Consider the following 15,998-nt stretch of genomic DNA (forward strand, 5'->3'; position numbering starts at 1 on the left):
TGTTTTAAGTTCAAATATTGTTTGGATAACTTTGCCTTAAATTATTGCAGGATTGATAAAATAAGCACCAGTCAAGTTAGGGTGGGGATGCAGTTGAATCTTCTATACTTGCTCCCTGAATCTGAGGCTTTGTGTCAATATTACAAACCATTATTAGTCAGTTAGAGTTGGTACAAATAATTTTTGCAATATTCAACCTTTTGCTTGTTTGTCCTATTTCATTTTTATTTCCACCAAACTTTTAATTAATTTCACTTGAATATTAATTTTCTGGGGGCTTACTTCTAGCTAGAATAGTTGAATTCTACCATGATACATAACCTATATTATAAATACTCTAAATTTTAGGTCAGAGAGGGATCTCCTTTGAAGGAAAGTGAACCTGTGAATAAACTGACTGAAAATATTTGGTTCTTCTTTGCTCACTAATTTCAATTTTGTTCCAGTTTAACTAACAAATTGTTAGTAAGAACCCCTACAGTTCTTATAATTCTGAAGTTGTATTCTATGAAGGTTAAGCAGCTCTTTAATCCTATATAAGACTAATGAAATATAATATTCATATACTGGCATAATTGTTAGTATCTATTGCATTACCAAATGTTTGAGTACTCTGTACCATAGGAGGAGAGGTCTGGTATTATTTGGATCTGACCAACATTATAACAACATTATGTTAGAAAATTACGATTTTATTGAAAGTTTTTAGACATAAAGTGCAATATCTATGTATTGCCGACTCAATTTGATACTAAATTTGAAAAGAATAAATTGGTAATATGAAAGAAAATCATTTTTCTTTTCTTTTCATATTCTTTTCATTTAACCAGTTATGTAATACAACAACCAACAATGGGATAGTATTGTTTACAACAAGAACTTTGTGAATTGAAACTGGGATATTTTATTACCTTTCACTTGACTTTAATGCACCTATTCTTCAAAATTACTGGTGTGTACATCGTGTGTGTGTGCACGTGTGCACATGAGCATGTTTGTATATGTACTACACAAAATGCTGCTGGGTGTAGGTTGATTTAAAAACTAACTGTAATAGTAAATTGATCAAAGACATCAGTATTTTCTGTGCTGCAATTGCTGTAAAATATATCTGATTTCATTGACAGTTTCATCATAACCTTTGATTGATAAATATACTTTAATGGTGCAACAAGCACTTTACTAACTTACTTTTATAGAGATGATGAAAGTCATCTTGCAATACAACCTTTCATGTACACACATATTGTATATATGTGTATGTATGTAGGTGTGTTTGTGTATTCTTGGCAGTACAGGATATGGGAATAGAGCCAAACTATTCTGGTAGTTTCCAGAAGTAGAAAGCAAACAGTATAATAGAATATTAAGTACAATTGCCAAGTTTTAGAGAAGCTATAAAATAATATTGGAAAGTAAAATGTGTGAGTGAATGTGCATGCCTATAAAATATATGTATGTGTTTACACGTATGCTCACACTTTTGTACTTTAGGAAATCTGATTTTATAAGCTGACGTCTCTAAATTGTAAACCAATTTTAACAACCCAGTGTCTGTATTTGCAGTGATCTGCTGTGGTTTTTGAAAGGATTTTGTTATTGATTGAGTCTCATATTTAAGATATATTCATTTATGCTTTCCAAACCATTTGCTTCTCTTATATGTTCTTAATCACAGAAGGATTGAATATATACTGTTGAAGCAACTGAATACTGATTTATCCAAGAGCTTGTTTGACTGCGTGTAATAATATTTTATTTTGTAGGAAGTAAAAAAAATAAATAAATGTAATTTAGCAAACTAAATGTCCAAACTGATCAAGGATGATTACAACGAAGATGTCAACAATTACTACTGCACTAAAGCTAAGTCACTAAGCTGTTCCATGTTGTGGTCTGCAAACATATTTTATTTGCTCTGTTCTAGTTCCATGAAACTTGCAAGTAATTGTTCTTTACAATAATGACCACCATTTAGAAATATGTTGCTGCTGTCAAGTGATTTTGCAGATTTAGTTATGTCTTGATATGTTCTGAGTTTACATAAAGTACAAGTAATATGTCAGGGATCAATCTAATTGATCCCTGCCCTCAAATTCCTAAATTAGAAACCATTATAGTTGTTAGTTGTAGTAGTAGTAGTAGTTGTAGTAGTAGTAGTAAACTACTACTACTACTACTACTACTAATAATAATGATAATAAATGCTTCTGTTCAAATAATTGCTTCATACAATTTCATATAATGAAGATGATGTCAGTTAAATAATGAAAAATAGTCAGTTTTGAGTGTAGAAAACTCTACTATTTATATTTTTATATAAATATAGCTTTCAGATTCTGCTTTATTGCATTATTTAGCTTTGTGCTTTTTATTACACATGGAGATAATAAAATTGTGATGCGTAACAAACTATGTACAACAAAGTTTTAGAGTAATTTTGCTTAGGCTGAGTTTCAGAATTATTTATAGACAGTAAACTTCTGAATTAATATGTAAAATTTATCCCAGTGCAAAGTTAGCTAATTAAATAGTGGCAGAGACAAGATACTTCATGAAGACAATAACACTTAATTTTTTAAAAAAAAGTATGTAACTGATATTTCTTTAGCTGAAATATTCTATGCTGTGTAATTAAGAAAAAATATTTTAATTTGATGTTTGCATTTTTATTTTATGTTGTTTGATGCAATTTAAATATTGCTTTAGTCTGTAATTTTTGAGATTTTTACCTTACATTTTCAAGTCAGTTTTAGACAGACATCTTGGTATTAATATCTCATAGTGGTTGCTTTTACAATTATCATATGGAAAAATATTATAGCTCTTTAGAGGAATCAAAGAATATTCTCTGAGGCCAACTCCAAACTGTTTATAAAAGAAGATTTTTGATATGGTGTTTATTTTTTTATCGCCTTTTGAATTTTTCTTTCTTGTGATGTAGTTGGTTTGTTTTCCTTCATAAATCTTTCGTAAATATGTGACTTTTCATTTCTTATCTTTGAAATTACTGATGACATATGTCTCTAAAAATGAAGATCAAAACTATTAGTCCATGTATATATTTATTCTATTTTTTATTGTTTGTCTGACTGAACAATATTGATAAAATATCTCTTCCTCTACATCAAATTAAGTTCTGCCATAAAGTTGTCAGAAAAATAAAACTTCATTTGAATATGGTTTTCCATTTCAGCGCCTGAAGAAGAAGACCTTGTAGAGTATAAAAATTGATAGTGCTATTTTTGAAGAGTAGAATCTGTATTAAATATGAGAAAAATATTGCATGGTTGGGAATTAAAGCTTTGTGGTTTAGGTTATATATTTACATAATTTACACCTTGCTATGGTGATGCGGAAGAGAACTGATGTTGAGAAATCACTGCATTGAGGAGTATTAACTGGATTTGCTGTTAAACAGTTCAAGATTTTTAAAATGAAAGATGCATGTTGGCTGTCAGTTCCTAAATAATCTATCATCTGTGTAACTCTGTATACAAGTTATATTCTGTTTCAGCACTAATATATATTCAGCACTAATTTCACTCACTCGTATGCATATGACAAAATCCTTCTTTCTTTTCTATTCTTTAAATCCTGTATTTTATTCCTTGCTAATATAATTTTCTGTTTCTGATATTTACATTGAGGAATTTTACCATATCTGTTAATGATATCCAACTGTCTAATAACATTTAATGAAATCAAACAAGCATTTCTTATTTCAGAGTGAAAAAAAAAACCCTGCATTACATACTTTTCTTGAACAATTCTCAGATTAAATATTAGTCTTTGCTACATCCCTTTTGGGACTCAGATCCTCAGTGCCTTTTTGTGGATGAACCATTTTTTTTATATCGCATTTTAGTGTATTTAAGCTTTGTTTTTAACCCTTTTGATATCAGTCTGCCTCAGACTGTGTACTAATAAGATTTAGAAAAATGAAAGTGATTGAAGAATAAACTGAAGATTAAGTAGTATATTAAATGCTTGTAGTTGTTGGTATGTGAAGGTTTGTTGTCAATTTGATTTCACTCTTCACTTATTTGGTATTTTGATTTTAATCTTTATACGTAAGATAGATTTATTAAAAGGCTGAACAGAAATTCCTACCAATTACAGTAGACTTATAAAACCAATTTCTCTCTGTTTTCTCTTTTAATTTTACTAATAATTGCTTATTTTATACAAGTCCTGTTGAAATATATTGAAGTGGCTTGTTAGTGCATGTAGTTTCTAGGCATGTTAATAATTTAGGATTGGTTGCTGACTTCATTGTTAGATGTGGCACAACTATAGGATTGGTATCTATATTAATTTATGACTGATTATTTAGAGCTACCCCTCATTGTAGTGGTTGTATTTGTGGAATAGCTGCAGTATTTTATGAGAACTATCATTTTCATGTTCATATTTTATTGAATTAATTACAGAAGCTTGACATAAATTAAAGCCTTTAATGCCATTGCATTACATTTAGCCAGCACTTTTTACCTCCTGAAATTTAATTTTATATGAATTAAAAGATTAGATTATATTTCTTAGCATTGATTTATAAATATATTTCTATTTGGTTTAAAATACATATACTCACTCTTATATGTGTGTGTGTATGGCTGTGTTGTTAAGAAACTCACTTTGCATCCATGTGCATAACACACTGGACAAATAATTTCTAGTTATAGCCTTGATCACAAAGCTGACCAATGCCCTATGGATGGAATTGGTAGATAGAAACTATTGGAAGCCTGTTGCATGCATGCACACATGCATGCACACATGCATAAATGTTGACATTTGGTGGCTTTGCTTGTCACTGTCAGCAAAACAGTGATGATACTTACATTCCTTGTTGACATTGTGTCTAGTTTCTCTGTGTTTTTAAAGACCACAGGAATTTTTAAAATCCTGTTTATTGAAAAACAAGTGTTGGTAACAGGAAGGGTATTTAGCCATTAAATGCTTCTTCAAACAAGATCCTGCCCAATCCGTGCTAGCATGGAAAACATTAAATGAATGATATATTAGTGTGTGGGAGATCATCATTTTATCAATTTTACATCTGCTTTTACATGATGGCATGGATTGGACAAGTCAGTATCAACACATCTCTCCACTTGTTACAGTCCTTTACCATTTCCTTCATAAGACTCAGCTTCCTGAGATCTGTCCACACCTGTCATTCTTTTCTGGCAATTTTTCATCCAGCTGAGTTTTTGTGTGTCCATTGAGTGCATTTAATTAACAGTATAGAGTTCCTATACACTCTTCATTGAAAATTGAGCATGGCCACTTCCCAGTTGGTAACAGTGATAGTTTTCTAGCAACTAAAACTTTTGTCTTTCCTAAATTAACCTTTAAGATTCTTGACTTTAGATGCTGTTTCTGCATTTGGAATTTTTGTTCTACTTGTTAACTGATTTGGGTGTAAGAACTTGATCATTGGTATACAGAATTACAAATAGAGAGCCATTTATGGCCTGGAAAACCATAATAAACATGGGGTATATATGCCACAAACTGAGCCTAGGCAGACACTTCAGTGATCCTAATTTCTCACTGAGCTTGTTGCTAACCTTTAATTTGTTGGCATCCCTGAACATGGCTTCTCTTGGTCTTGCAAGCCAATCCTCTACTGCCAGTGTCTTAGTGACCATTAGGTTACAGAGCATGGTATTCTGTTAGAGGCTTTCTTCAAATCAGAAAATGCTATGTGTGTGTGTGTGAGAGAGATAGAGAGAGTGTGAGTGAGCATATATAATGTATGTGTGAAGGCAAATGGCTTAGTGGTTAGGGTATTTGGCTCATGATTGTAGGGTTGTGAGTTTAATTTCCAGCAGCACATTATGTCCTTGTGTCATGGTGCTCTAGTCCACTCAGCTGACAAAAATGAGTAGTGCCTGTATTTGAAGGGGCCAGCCTTGTCACACTCTGTGTCATGCTGAATCTTCCTGAGAAATATGTAAAAAGCGGGTGGCGTGTGTTTCGGACATGCAAGCTCCATTTAGCAGGCATAAATTTTTATCCCTGCATGAACAGCTGGTTTCGTATTGTGGTTTTTGTGTGTTGTGTGCAATTATATTTTTAAAATTAGTAGTTGAGCTGAAACTGATTTTTAAGTTGTGTCTATTGAAGAGCTTTCTGTAAGTATGGTTGACTTAGACATTTTCCAGTCTTACAGTAAGTATGTAACCATACTTACAGAAAGCTCTTGAATAGACATAACTTAAAAATCAGTTTCAGCTCAACGACCAATTTTAAAAATATAATTGCACACAACACACAAAAACCACAATACAAAACCAGCTGTTCATGCTGGGATAAAAATTTGTGCCCGCTAAATGGAGCTTGCATGTCCGAGACCATCATTTATGAAGCCACCGTGTCCTCTATATCCACTAAGGACACGGTTTTGACGAAGAAATACGTGGGCCTTACAGAGGGTAATTTCAAGGCCAGGTTCAATAATCACACCTTGAGCTTCAGGCACTGGGATAAAAGGAAAACAACCAAGTTATCCAGTCATATATCGTCCTTAAAAGCTAAAGGTGTCAATTACAACATCCATTGGAAGATCTTAGCCAAGTGTAAGCCCTACACCAACGACAGTGGAAAGTGCGGTCTATGTGATATGGAAAGATGGCTCATCTGGAAAAGCAGCTTAGACCCTGCTACATGTCTGAATTCAAGACCTGGACTTTTCAGTTCATGCCCTTATGTGGCTAAATATTTGTTTCATTTTTGGTCCCACCGAGATTACAGATAGAACTTGCTTTCTATATTGTGTCCACGTACAAGCTTTTTATCTCTTTATACTTTTTTCTTATATTTCTTATATATTTTTATATATATTTATATATTTTTTATACATATATTTTGTACATATTTATAAAGATATTGGTTTATAGGTTTATTGCTTATTCATTTTTTACACTTAATTTTTCTGTATTCTACCTTCTACCCTGCATTTTCCCAGTGCATATATAGATGTGTATATGGAATCCTGTGTGTGTGTGTGCACATGTGGATGTATGCGTGTGTGTGCGTATATAGATGTGTGTGTGTGTGTGTGTGTGTGCATGCATGCATGTGCATATATACACATATTTTACTCATTTTTTTTACACATTTTCCTGCATTTTTGCCTTTAGCCCTGTTTTTTCTTGTGTATGTGCGCATATAGACATGTATATGAACATTTTTGTGCGTGTGTGTGTGCATATATAGACATGTGCGGGTATGCGCATATTTAGACGTGTGTTTGTGGGTACATACGGGTATGTGCGTATATAGACGTGTTTTACTCTTATTGCTTATTTTTATAATCCCTTACACCTTTTTTCTGTATTGTTGCCCCTAGCCCTGATTTTTCTTGTGTTTGTGCATATATAGACGTGTGTATGAACCTTTTTGGTGCACGTGTGTGTCTGTGGGATTGTATATATATATATATATAATATATATATATATATATCACGTGATCATGTGACCAACCAGACCATCAGATGCTGTTACACATCACTGGTCACAATGCGTTCGCTTTGTTTTAGCCTTTGAATGACGCCACCCCGCTGGCTAAGCGAGCAGGCCAACAGAAGAAAGAGTGGTGAAAGAGTACAGCAGGGATCACCACCCCCTGCCGGAGCCTCGTGGAGCTTTTAGGTGTTTTCACTCAATAAACACAACGCCTGGCCTGGGAATCGAAACTGCGATCCTACGACCACGAGTCTGCTGCCCTAACCACTGGGCCATTGCACCTCCACACACATATATATTTTGTCAAATGGTTCAGGTGAGAATGTGCATGTTTCAAGTGAGGGTGGATAAGTGCATACTTTTAGGTGCATGTACGTGGGTGTGCGGGCACGCATGTGTAGGTATGGACATGTGTGCTTACGTGAACACTATGAACTTTTTTACCCCCTTACTTTTACCCCCTCCCCTCACTTAGCGGTCATTCAAATAGCTCTTTTGTCTTAATAACAGTCAATCATACAGTAGTTGCCCTTTGTTTAACGGTCTTTTTCATAGCATTTTTTCCAAAGGCTGGATAACTGGCGGATAACTGGATGGCGGCGTGGACTTCCACTCCGGCATCCGAAACTGAGTTTTATCATGGCTACTGAATAATTGTCACATATTACATTTCAGATATATATATATATATATATATATTTCCCTTTAGAGATAGTAGGCCCCTTCATCCCACCATATTAAAGAATTTTAATTCGATTTAATACTTACTACACGTGTTTCTTGAGGTTCATTTTCCGGTTCCTTAACCACACCATATTTTCTTAAAATATAACCCCAATCATCAGGCCTCTTCATCATTTTATCATAGTTTGATACTAAAAACTATATTTTAATTTTAAACATGTAAGTATGTGTATGTGTAAATAGTTTCGCTGGACCTTACTGTACAAGCCATAATTTAATTCAAATAAAAAATTATAAATAAAAATAAAGATAAAAAATGCGAATAAAAAATAAATAAAATGTATTTCACCCTCTTCCTCTGCCTGTATTTACACTGGATTTCATTAATACCTCCGACATGTGATGTTAGAAACCACATGTCAGACACTGTTACACTTTTACTAGCTAAGGTTGGATTGACCTAGAAATAGTATTGAACTTGAAAAAAATATATATACTAATGAGCTTTATCTTAATTATGTTTGTAACTTTTCTACCTTGACTGATGTTGGTTGTTAGTCGAGATTTAGTTTGCCACTTATTTTATAAAGTTCAGTTTTCCCAATTTAGCAGATCTAAGAGAAATAGTTATGAGGATTACCTCTCTCCAAAAAACTATTTTGATTAAAATACTAAAAAGGGAAGTTGATCAAGTGTGTGTATTCATTTTATTTTATTTATTTATTTTACCTTATCTCTGATAAAACAGCAGGAAGTAATTCTTTTTAATATCACAAGAGAAAATTCCATGAGAGGTTAGCATGGAGAAGTGTTGATTTTTCTTAAGATTGAAACTTTGTTGCTCTTTATGTATATAGTTTTGTCTGGAGGAAGTGTTGTGCTAATGGTCTTAGCATATCCTCCGAGAACAGTGTATCTGACGTAGTTAACATTCTGATTGAATATTTGCCATTTAGTGACTGCAGAAAACCCAGGTTGAGGGAGGAAATTCCAGCAGGTTGATGCAGATGGAGGAAATTCCAGAGGGTGACGATGATGGAATCAAGTCTTCCTGAGTAGTTCTGGGAGTGAAAGTAAAAAGAGGAAACAGTATATCTGTAAGTCAGAGGCTGGAGTGTGATTGTGAGTGACTTTATGGTAATTAGTGTTAACAAGTGGGCTTTCTTTGGATGTCAATGAGTGTTGCAGCAGCCCTGTCTCAGATGTTGCTACAATACTCCATTGTGGTTCTCATCTGATCTTTGTAGAGAGCTTTCAGTTGTTGGAGGCTGAAATATTTTCTGGTTCTAAAGAGAAAGACTATACTTTATTATCGGGTTTTGGCTGTGTTTGTGTGTAAAAAGAAATTGGTATATTGTTTAGTTGACCCAACTAAATTAAAAATTGAGTTCTTGGTGTAACCACCAAACAGTTTTAATTTAAGTTAAAAGATATTGGTTACTTTTTAACAGTGAACCTAACTAGAATTCTGCTTTCCAACCATATGATTTTGGGTTCAGTCCTATTGTGCAGCATCTTAGGCAAGTTCTATTGCTCCAGGCTAACCAATGCTTGTTAGTGAATTTGGTGGATGGTAATTAAAAATAGCCTGTCATATAAAATATAGGTTTATTTGTGTCTGTATGTATATATATTTTTATTGTTATAACTATTACAAGCCATATTATTTAGTAGGGATGTTGTTGAGGTTTGATGGCAACAAGTTTTCTCAATCTCAAGAATCTTTCTTAGTATCCTTGCAGAATACAGAATTGTACTTTCTGTTGGTTGACAATTCAAATTTCTGTTCCAATATCTTTTCAGCCTTGAGTAGTAGTTTAGATGTTGTACCAAGTGTACTGTATGTCACAGGAATAATTGCCAACTTTGTCTTCCACAATATTTTCATCTCTTTGGCCAGGCCCTGCTAATTCTCAGTTTTTCCAATTTCTTTGGTATCTGCTCGATTATCATTCAGTATTGCAAAATTTTACAATCTTTCCTTCTTTGTCCTCTATAATCACATCAGGTCTTCTTGCTTCAATAGTATGGTCAGTTTTTATGGGGAGGTACCATAAAATCCTGTAATTCTTATTCTCTATCTCCATGTTCATACCACTTTTTTGTTACTTTGAAGCCATACACTCTGCTAACATCCCAATACACTCTTTTACCCTGTCATGCTTTGTTTCTACTCTTTTTGTCCTAGCTGATTGCATTCACCCAAGAGATAGTTGATACTATTGTCTCCTTTCCCCACAGATTCTGCACTTGATCTCTGAGTTTTATCAACTCTTACCTTTATTAGATTTGTCCTACATTCTTATTCTAGTGCAGTTATACTACTACTACTACTACTACTACTACTACTACTACTAATAATAATAATAATAATGATAATAATGGTTTCAAATTTTGCCACAAGGGCAGCAATTTTGAGGGAAAAAAATGAGTCAGTTACATCTAGCCCAGTGTTCAACTGGTACTTATTTTATTGATCCCAAAAGGATAAAAGGTAAAGTCCACCTCAGTGGAATTTCAACATAGAATGTAGCGATGGGCAAAATACAGTTAAGCATTTTGTCTGGTGCACTAGTGATTCTGCCAGCTCAATGGTTTAAAATTTTGGCAGAGCCAGAAATTTTGAGGGGAGGGTAAGTTGTTTACATCGACTGCAGTACTTGACTGGTATTTGTTTTATCAACTCTGAATGGATGAAAAGCAAGGTCAACCTTGGCAGAATTTGAACTCAAAACATAAAAACAAAATTCTGTGAAGCATTACTAATGATTTCTTTATTGACCATGAAGGTACATCAAGAAAAAAATTATGGACTGCACAAAACAAAAACAATGCATATGCCACCAAGTATATAAAAACTGCTTGCCCTTCCTAGTTAAAAGAAGGTAGCAGGGTGGTCTTCAAAAGGGATTCAGTTGTACTGCAGGCATTTGACATAAACCCACAGGTCAGCAATGCTCAGGCACTGGACGAGCACATGCTGGACAGCTTCTATGTCTGTAGAGTTTATCTCAAACAGGCAAAGCTCCACAGTAGCACTTTGAGGCCCAGTGATTTCTGGTAGTTATCCATCAGTCCTGGGCTCAAAGTTCTCACGAAGAGAACTGATTATCTTTGATGCCCAAGATCTCCTCAAAAATGCCATTAAACTTTCCAGTCACTAATCCTCTGTGTAATGCTAAAGTGGATTTTCCATCTATTGTACTGTTCAACTTTCCAAATACCTTCCCTCAGTCTCTGTTTGATCCAGGATTGCAACTCCATTAAGGAGACCAGCTGGATAAAAAATGCATCTGGTTTAATGGTGACCACACCTGTTCGCTTTTAAGGAAGCACTGGAGATGTAACCTTAATACATGTTTGTGTATCATCAGCCATAGCATGCCCAGTCCACCATGCAGTGGGTGCTGACAGCTGATAGACTGCCTGACTATCGAAAAGTATCCCTTCTACAAGAAGCAAAAGAGCATACACCCAATGTAATCAGATGGGGATTGGAACAAGGCATGATGGTCAAGCAGTAATAGATGACATACCACTTCTGCCTGACCTTCAGAGATAGCTTTCTCTTGGCCCATATCTGGGTGAGATTAGTCACTGTGCTCACTACCTCATCTCAATTTTTGTGTATCTGGAGGTCCAAACCAAACTAGACCCAAAGCAATTTAACTGGTCTGTCTGTCCAGTACCCAACAATGCAGTTGGATGACATGGACTTGCTTTTCTAGGTGCTGAGCCATATTTCATCTGTCTTATGCTTTGAGTTCAAATTTTGCCATGGTTGGCTTTGCCTGGGTTGATAAAATATGTACCAGTCAAATACTGGTGTTGATGTTATCTACTTAGCCCCATCCCTAAAACATCTGACCTGTTGCCAAAATTTGAAACCATTATTATTATTTGATGAAAACTCTCAGCTTATTCTGCTGGATATGATGGAAAGTGTCAGCTACTCATAGCCAGCAGACTTAGGTGACATTTGTTTACTGATTATGCTCCAAGAACCCTGTGGAGAACTCTTGTAGATCCCAGTTAGAATTTTCTTCTGGTTGAGTAACCCATCTAGCTCAAAAGGTCCCTGCATAAGGGTTGTTTAAGGATGTTGAACGAAACACCCATGTTTCCAGAGGTGAATTATTCAAACCCCAAAGAATCCCTTTCAACAAATGGCTATGATGCTCCCCCACTACTTCGGCTTGTGATCAGAGATACGCATATTGTCAGCCACTAAGGGACATGCTCAACTGGTTAAGGTCAAGCAACTGACAAGTAAATCTGTGGTATTGAGCGGAATATTTGCTGTAGCCCATCTTTTATACCAAGACAGAACAATGTACATGATAACACTTCCAATCAGTTAAGATCAGAAGCCACGAGAGCCACTGCCTGGTACTGCATCAGGGCAATTATTATTATGTGATTTTTGTTGGTGTTCTACTTTCACACTTGTATCAATCTTTTTGAGCCATATTGGTAGTTGAGTGCTGAATCTTCCAAGTGCACCAGTTACTACTGGTATCACATCTACACCCCTCATTGACCACAAACTTCATATTATTATTGAGTGAGAGAGCAGTGCATGCCATCAAAGTGACACTGGGGTAAAATATTCGAAGCCTAGTATACCCATCATGATTACCCATCTGATAAGGGTACACCAGGCACATGCATCACAACCATGGTGCAGTCCAGTTAGAATTTTCTTCAGGTCAAGTAGCCCATCCCACTCAAATGATCCTTAAATAAGGGTTGTTTAAGGATGTTGAATGAAACACCTATGTTTCCAGTTGTGACATATTCAAACTCCGAAGAATTCCTCCCAACACATGGCTATGATGCTCCCCCACTTCTGCTTGTGATCAGAGATCCACATATTATCATCCATCAAAGGATATGCTTATCTGGTTGAAATCAAACAAACTGACAAGCAAATCTGTGGTATTGAGCAGAACATTTGCTGTAGCCCATCTTTTATACCAAGACAATACATGTACATGATAACACTTCCAATCAGTTAAGATTAGAAGCCATGAGAGCCACTGCTTGGTACTGTGCCTATTATTATTATTATTATTATTATTATTATGTTAGAAATTTCTAGTAGTATTTTCTTTATGCCATTATTTTGCTAGTCTGTTGCTAGAGTTTTTTCAACTTAATTTTTGTAATGAAGATATTTTCCATTTGTGAGATCTAGGTAATGGACAATGATCTTCATAGGTAAGAGTTCAAACTTTACTATAGCATTATGTTGTAATTCTCAGCAAGACAAAACAGATATTAAAAATACAATTAATCCAATGAAGACCAATTCGCTAATGCCTGCATGACGGAAATGGCTGTGTGTGTTATCTATTTATTTAGAGATTTCAGACCAAAGTCATCAGATTTATTTTGACATATTGGATGTTTTAATGCACATGTTTTTCGGAAGCATATCCCAACTGGGAATTGATACTGCATCATAACATTGGTTCACTAGCAACTTATTGCTCTGCCTTGAAAGCATTTACTCTTATTATGTCGACAATTCTTTTGACTTGGCACAAAGTTTATTGTGTAGAGAGATGAACCAACCTAGAATATTACTGATAATGCTTTTTACCCCATTTGTTTGAAAGAATAAAGATTTAAACTCTTCCATCAGTACCACTGCCATCACCACTACTACCAACAACGAGGAAGAAAGCAGGCCTCTCTGAAACTATACTATAGATGCAGGCATGGCTGTGTGGTTAAGAAGCTCACTCTACAACCACGTAGTTTTAGGTTCAGTTCCACTATGCAACAGGTTAGGGAAGTGTCTTCAACTACAGCTCTTGGCCAACCAATATCTTGTGAGTGAGTTTGGTTGACAGAAACTGTGTGGATGCCAATTGTGTGTGTGTGTATCTGTGTCTGTGTTTGTCCCCTCCCACTGCTTGACAACAGGTGTTGGTGTGTTTATGTGCCTGTAACATAATAGTTTGGGAAAAAAGACTGCTAGCAATACACCAGGTCTAGTGTTCCTGCAACTTTTGGAATACAATTCATTCTAGATCTCGACAGTGGTGTTAAAACAGCCATCTTTGAGCTGCATTTTCATCCCGGAGAAGAGATGAAAGTTCAGAGATGTCAAACACTTCAAAGCAGCTCATTAGAACTCTCAATTTATTATCTGACCCTGGGGGATGAATTTTTGATGCACAGTATCACATTTCTGGAGGTGACACTCATGGCAGGTCTTCCAGATTACTCATCATCTTTCAAGGATGTTCTTCTGCTTTTGAAGCACCAGTGCCACTCGAAACATTGCGTACGACCCATTGCCTTGTTGCCGTAAGCTTGCTGAAGCATGCTCAATGTCTCTGTGGCAGACTTCCCAAGTTTAATGCAAAATTTCATGTTGAGCTCCTTGTTCCTGTCCATGACAAAATTGTAGACTGCAGTATACATGTGTTCACAAAAACAAATTTCACAACTTGCGAAGTAAACACAGTGGGCACACTACCTCATGAAGGTCACTGCTAGCTCTTACTGTGCACACATCTCTGTGCTGCCCTCTGTTGGCATGCTACAAAACTAGTCCAGGAACTTTTTGATATCTTGTATAATAATAATTTCTCAATTTAGTTTCTTCTTTACAAAATTAACTAATGTAGTTAGGAATGCTATCCTGCATATCTCTTCAGCTGGTGCCAGGTAAAAGCACCTGTGCCAGTGCTGCATAAAAGCACCCAGTAAACTCTGTAACGGGGTTAGCATTAGCAAGGGCATCCAGCCATTGAAACCATGCCAAAACAGACATGGAGTCTGGCCAGCCCCTGTCAAAAAATCCAACCAATGTCAGCCTGGAAAACAGATGTTAAATGATAATGTGTTATTTGTGCAACTACAACTGTAGCCTATTGGTCATTCTAACAGTTATTGAACCTGAAATTTGAAAAAAAAAAGAATTGGTAATTTATGAGGACTATTTATGAAGTATATTGATGGTGCATGATTTTTATGATGTAGTCAGTACTTATAATAATGACTTACTAACATAGTTTTATAGAGTCCTCTGTTTGAATTTAACAAAATATTTAATATAATGTATATAAAATAGAAATATGTACAAAAATACATGTAAATCCAGGAATAGACTTCTATAGTTATACACCTAGCTCTATGAACTTTCTGTTCTTTACATGAATGATCTTTTTATTGCATTAACATATCATTGGATTGGTTTACAATAATAAGATTATAGATGGATTAACTAATAAAGCACATTATAATCTCATACTTTAATCACACCAGTATGTGTACAATGTGTTTTCTCAACCACTGTTAGATTGACGGAAGTTTTCTGCTCTCTCTTGTTTTATGCTAACTGCAAAGTTTTTCTTCTGTATGCTCTTTCAAAGAGTTACAATCTTTAAATTATAATCACTCAAATATTGTCAATTGAAAACAAAATTAATTAGAATAATTGCTGCAATAAAAAATTCAAAATGGAAATTGGGAAAAAATCCCTAAAGAAAACAATGGAAATAAAGAATATTTCTGGCAAAATGGACCTTATGATTGACAATTTTGGTGAGTAAATGTGATTGTTAATCAATCAAAATTATAAAGTCTTACAAATTTTTTTAAAGATTTTAATATAGTTTCATTTTTGTTTGAACTTTTTGTCACATATTGGGTCTATATTAAGTAGTTGTTCCTTTCTATTGTCGTAATAATTTATTTCAGAAATTTGAAATGTTTACTATTTATCATAATTTGTTTTATTATGTTTATTCTTTTGGGTTTGTTCTGTATCTTTGATTTATTCTAAATTTTATTCAGATTTAAAGGACAGAAAATTAATTATG

General features: G+C 34.7%; 1 protein-coding gene across 4 annotated transcripts in view; it reads left to right on the plus strand.

Annotated features, from left to right (window-relative positions):
* LOC115217477 (rho family-interacting cell polarization regulator 2) overlaps nt 1–15,998 on the plus strand; it is a 205,528-nt gene that overhangs the window by 74,958 nt on the left and 114,572 nt on the right. For 2 of the 4 annotated variants that reach the window (XM_036507752.1, XM_036507753.1), the window contains exon 1: nt 15,479–15,720. The exons of the other annotated variants lie outside the window; for them this stretch is intronic. In XM_036507752.1, coding sequence (XP_036363645.1) covers nt 15,636–15,720 — 85 coding nt within the window. In that variant the 5' untranslated portion in view covers nt 15,479–15,635. Of the gene's footprint in view, nt 1–15,478; nt 15,721–15,998 lie in introns of those variants that run through there. 4 annotated transcript variants of the gene reach the window in all.

The sequence above is a fragment of the Octopus sinensis genome, linkage group LG11 (assembly GCF_006345805.1).
Source record: "Octopus sinensis linkage group LG11, ASM634580v1, whole genome shotgun sequence".
In the NCBI taxonomy this organism is placed as follows: Eukaryota; Metazoa; Mollusca; class Cephalopoda; order Octopoda; family Octopodidae; genus Octopus; species Octopus sinensis.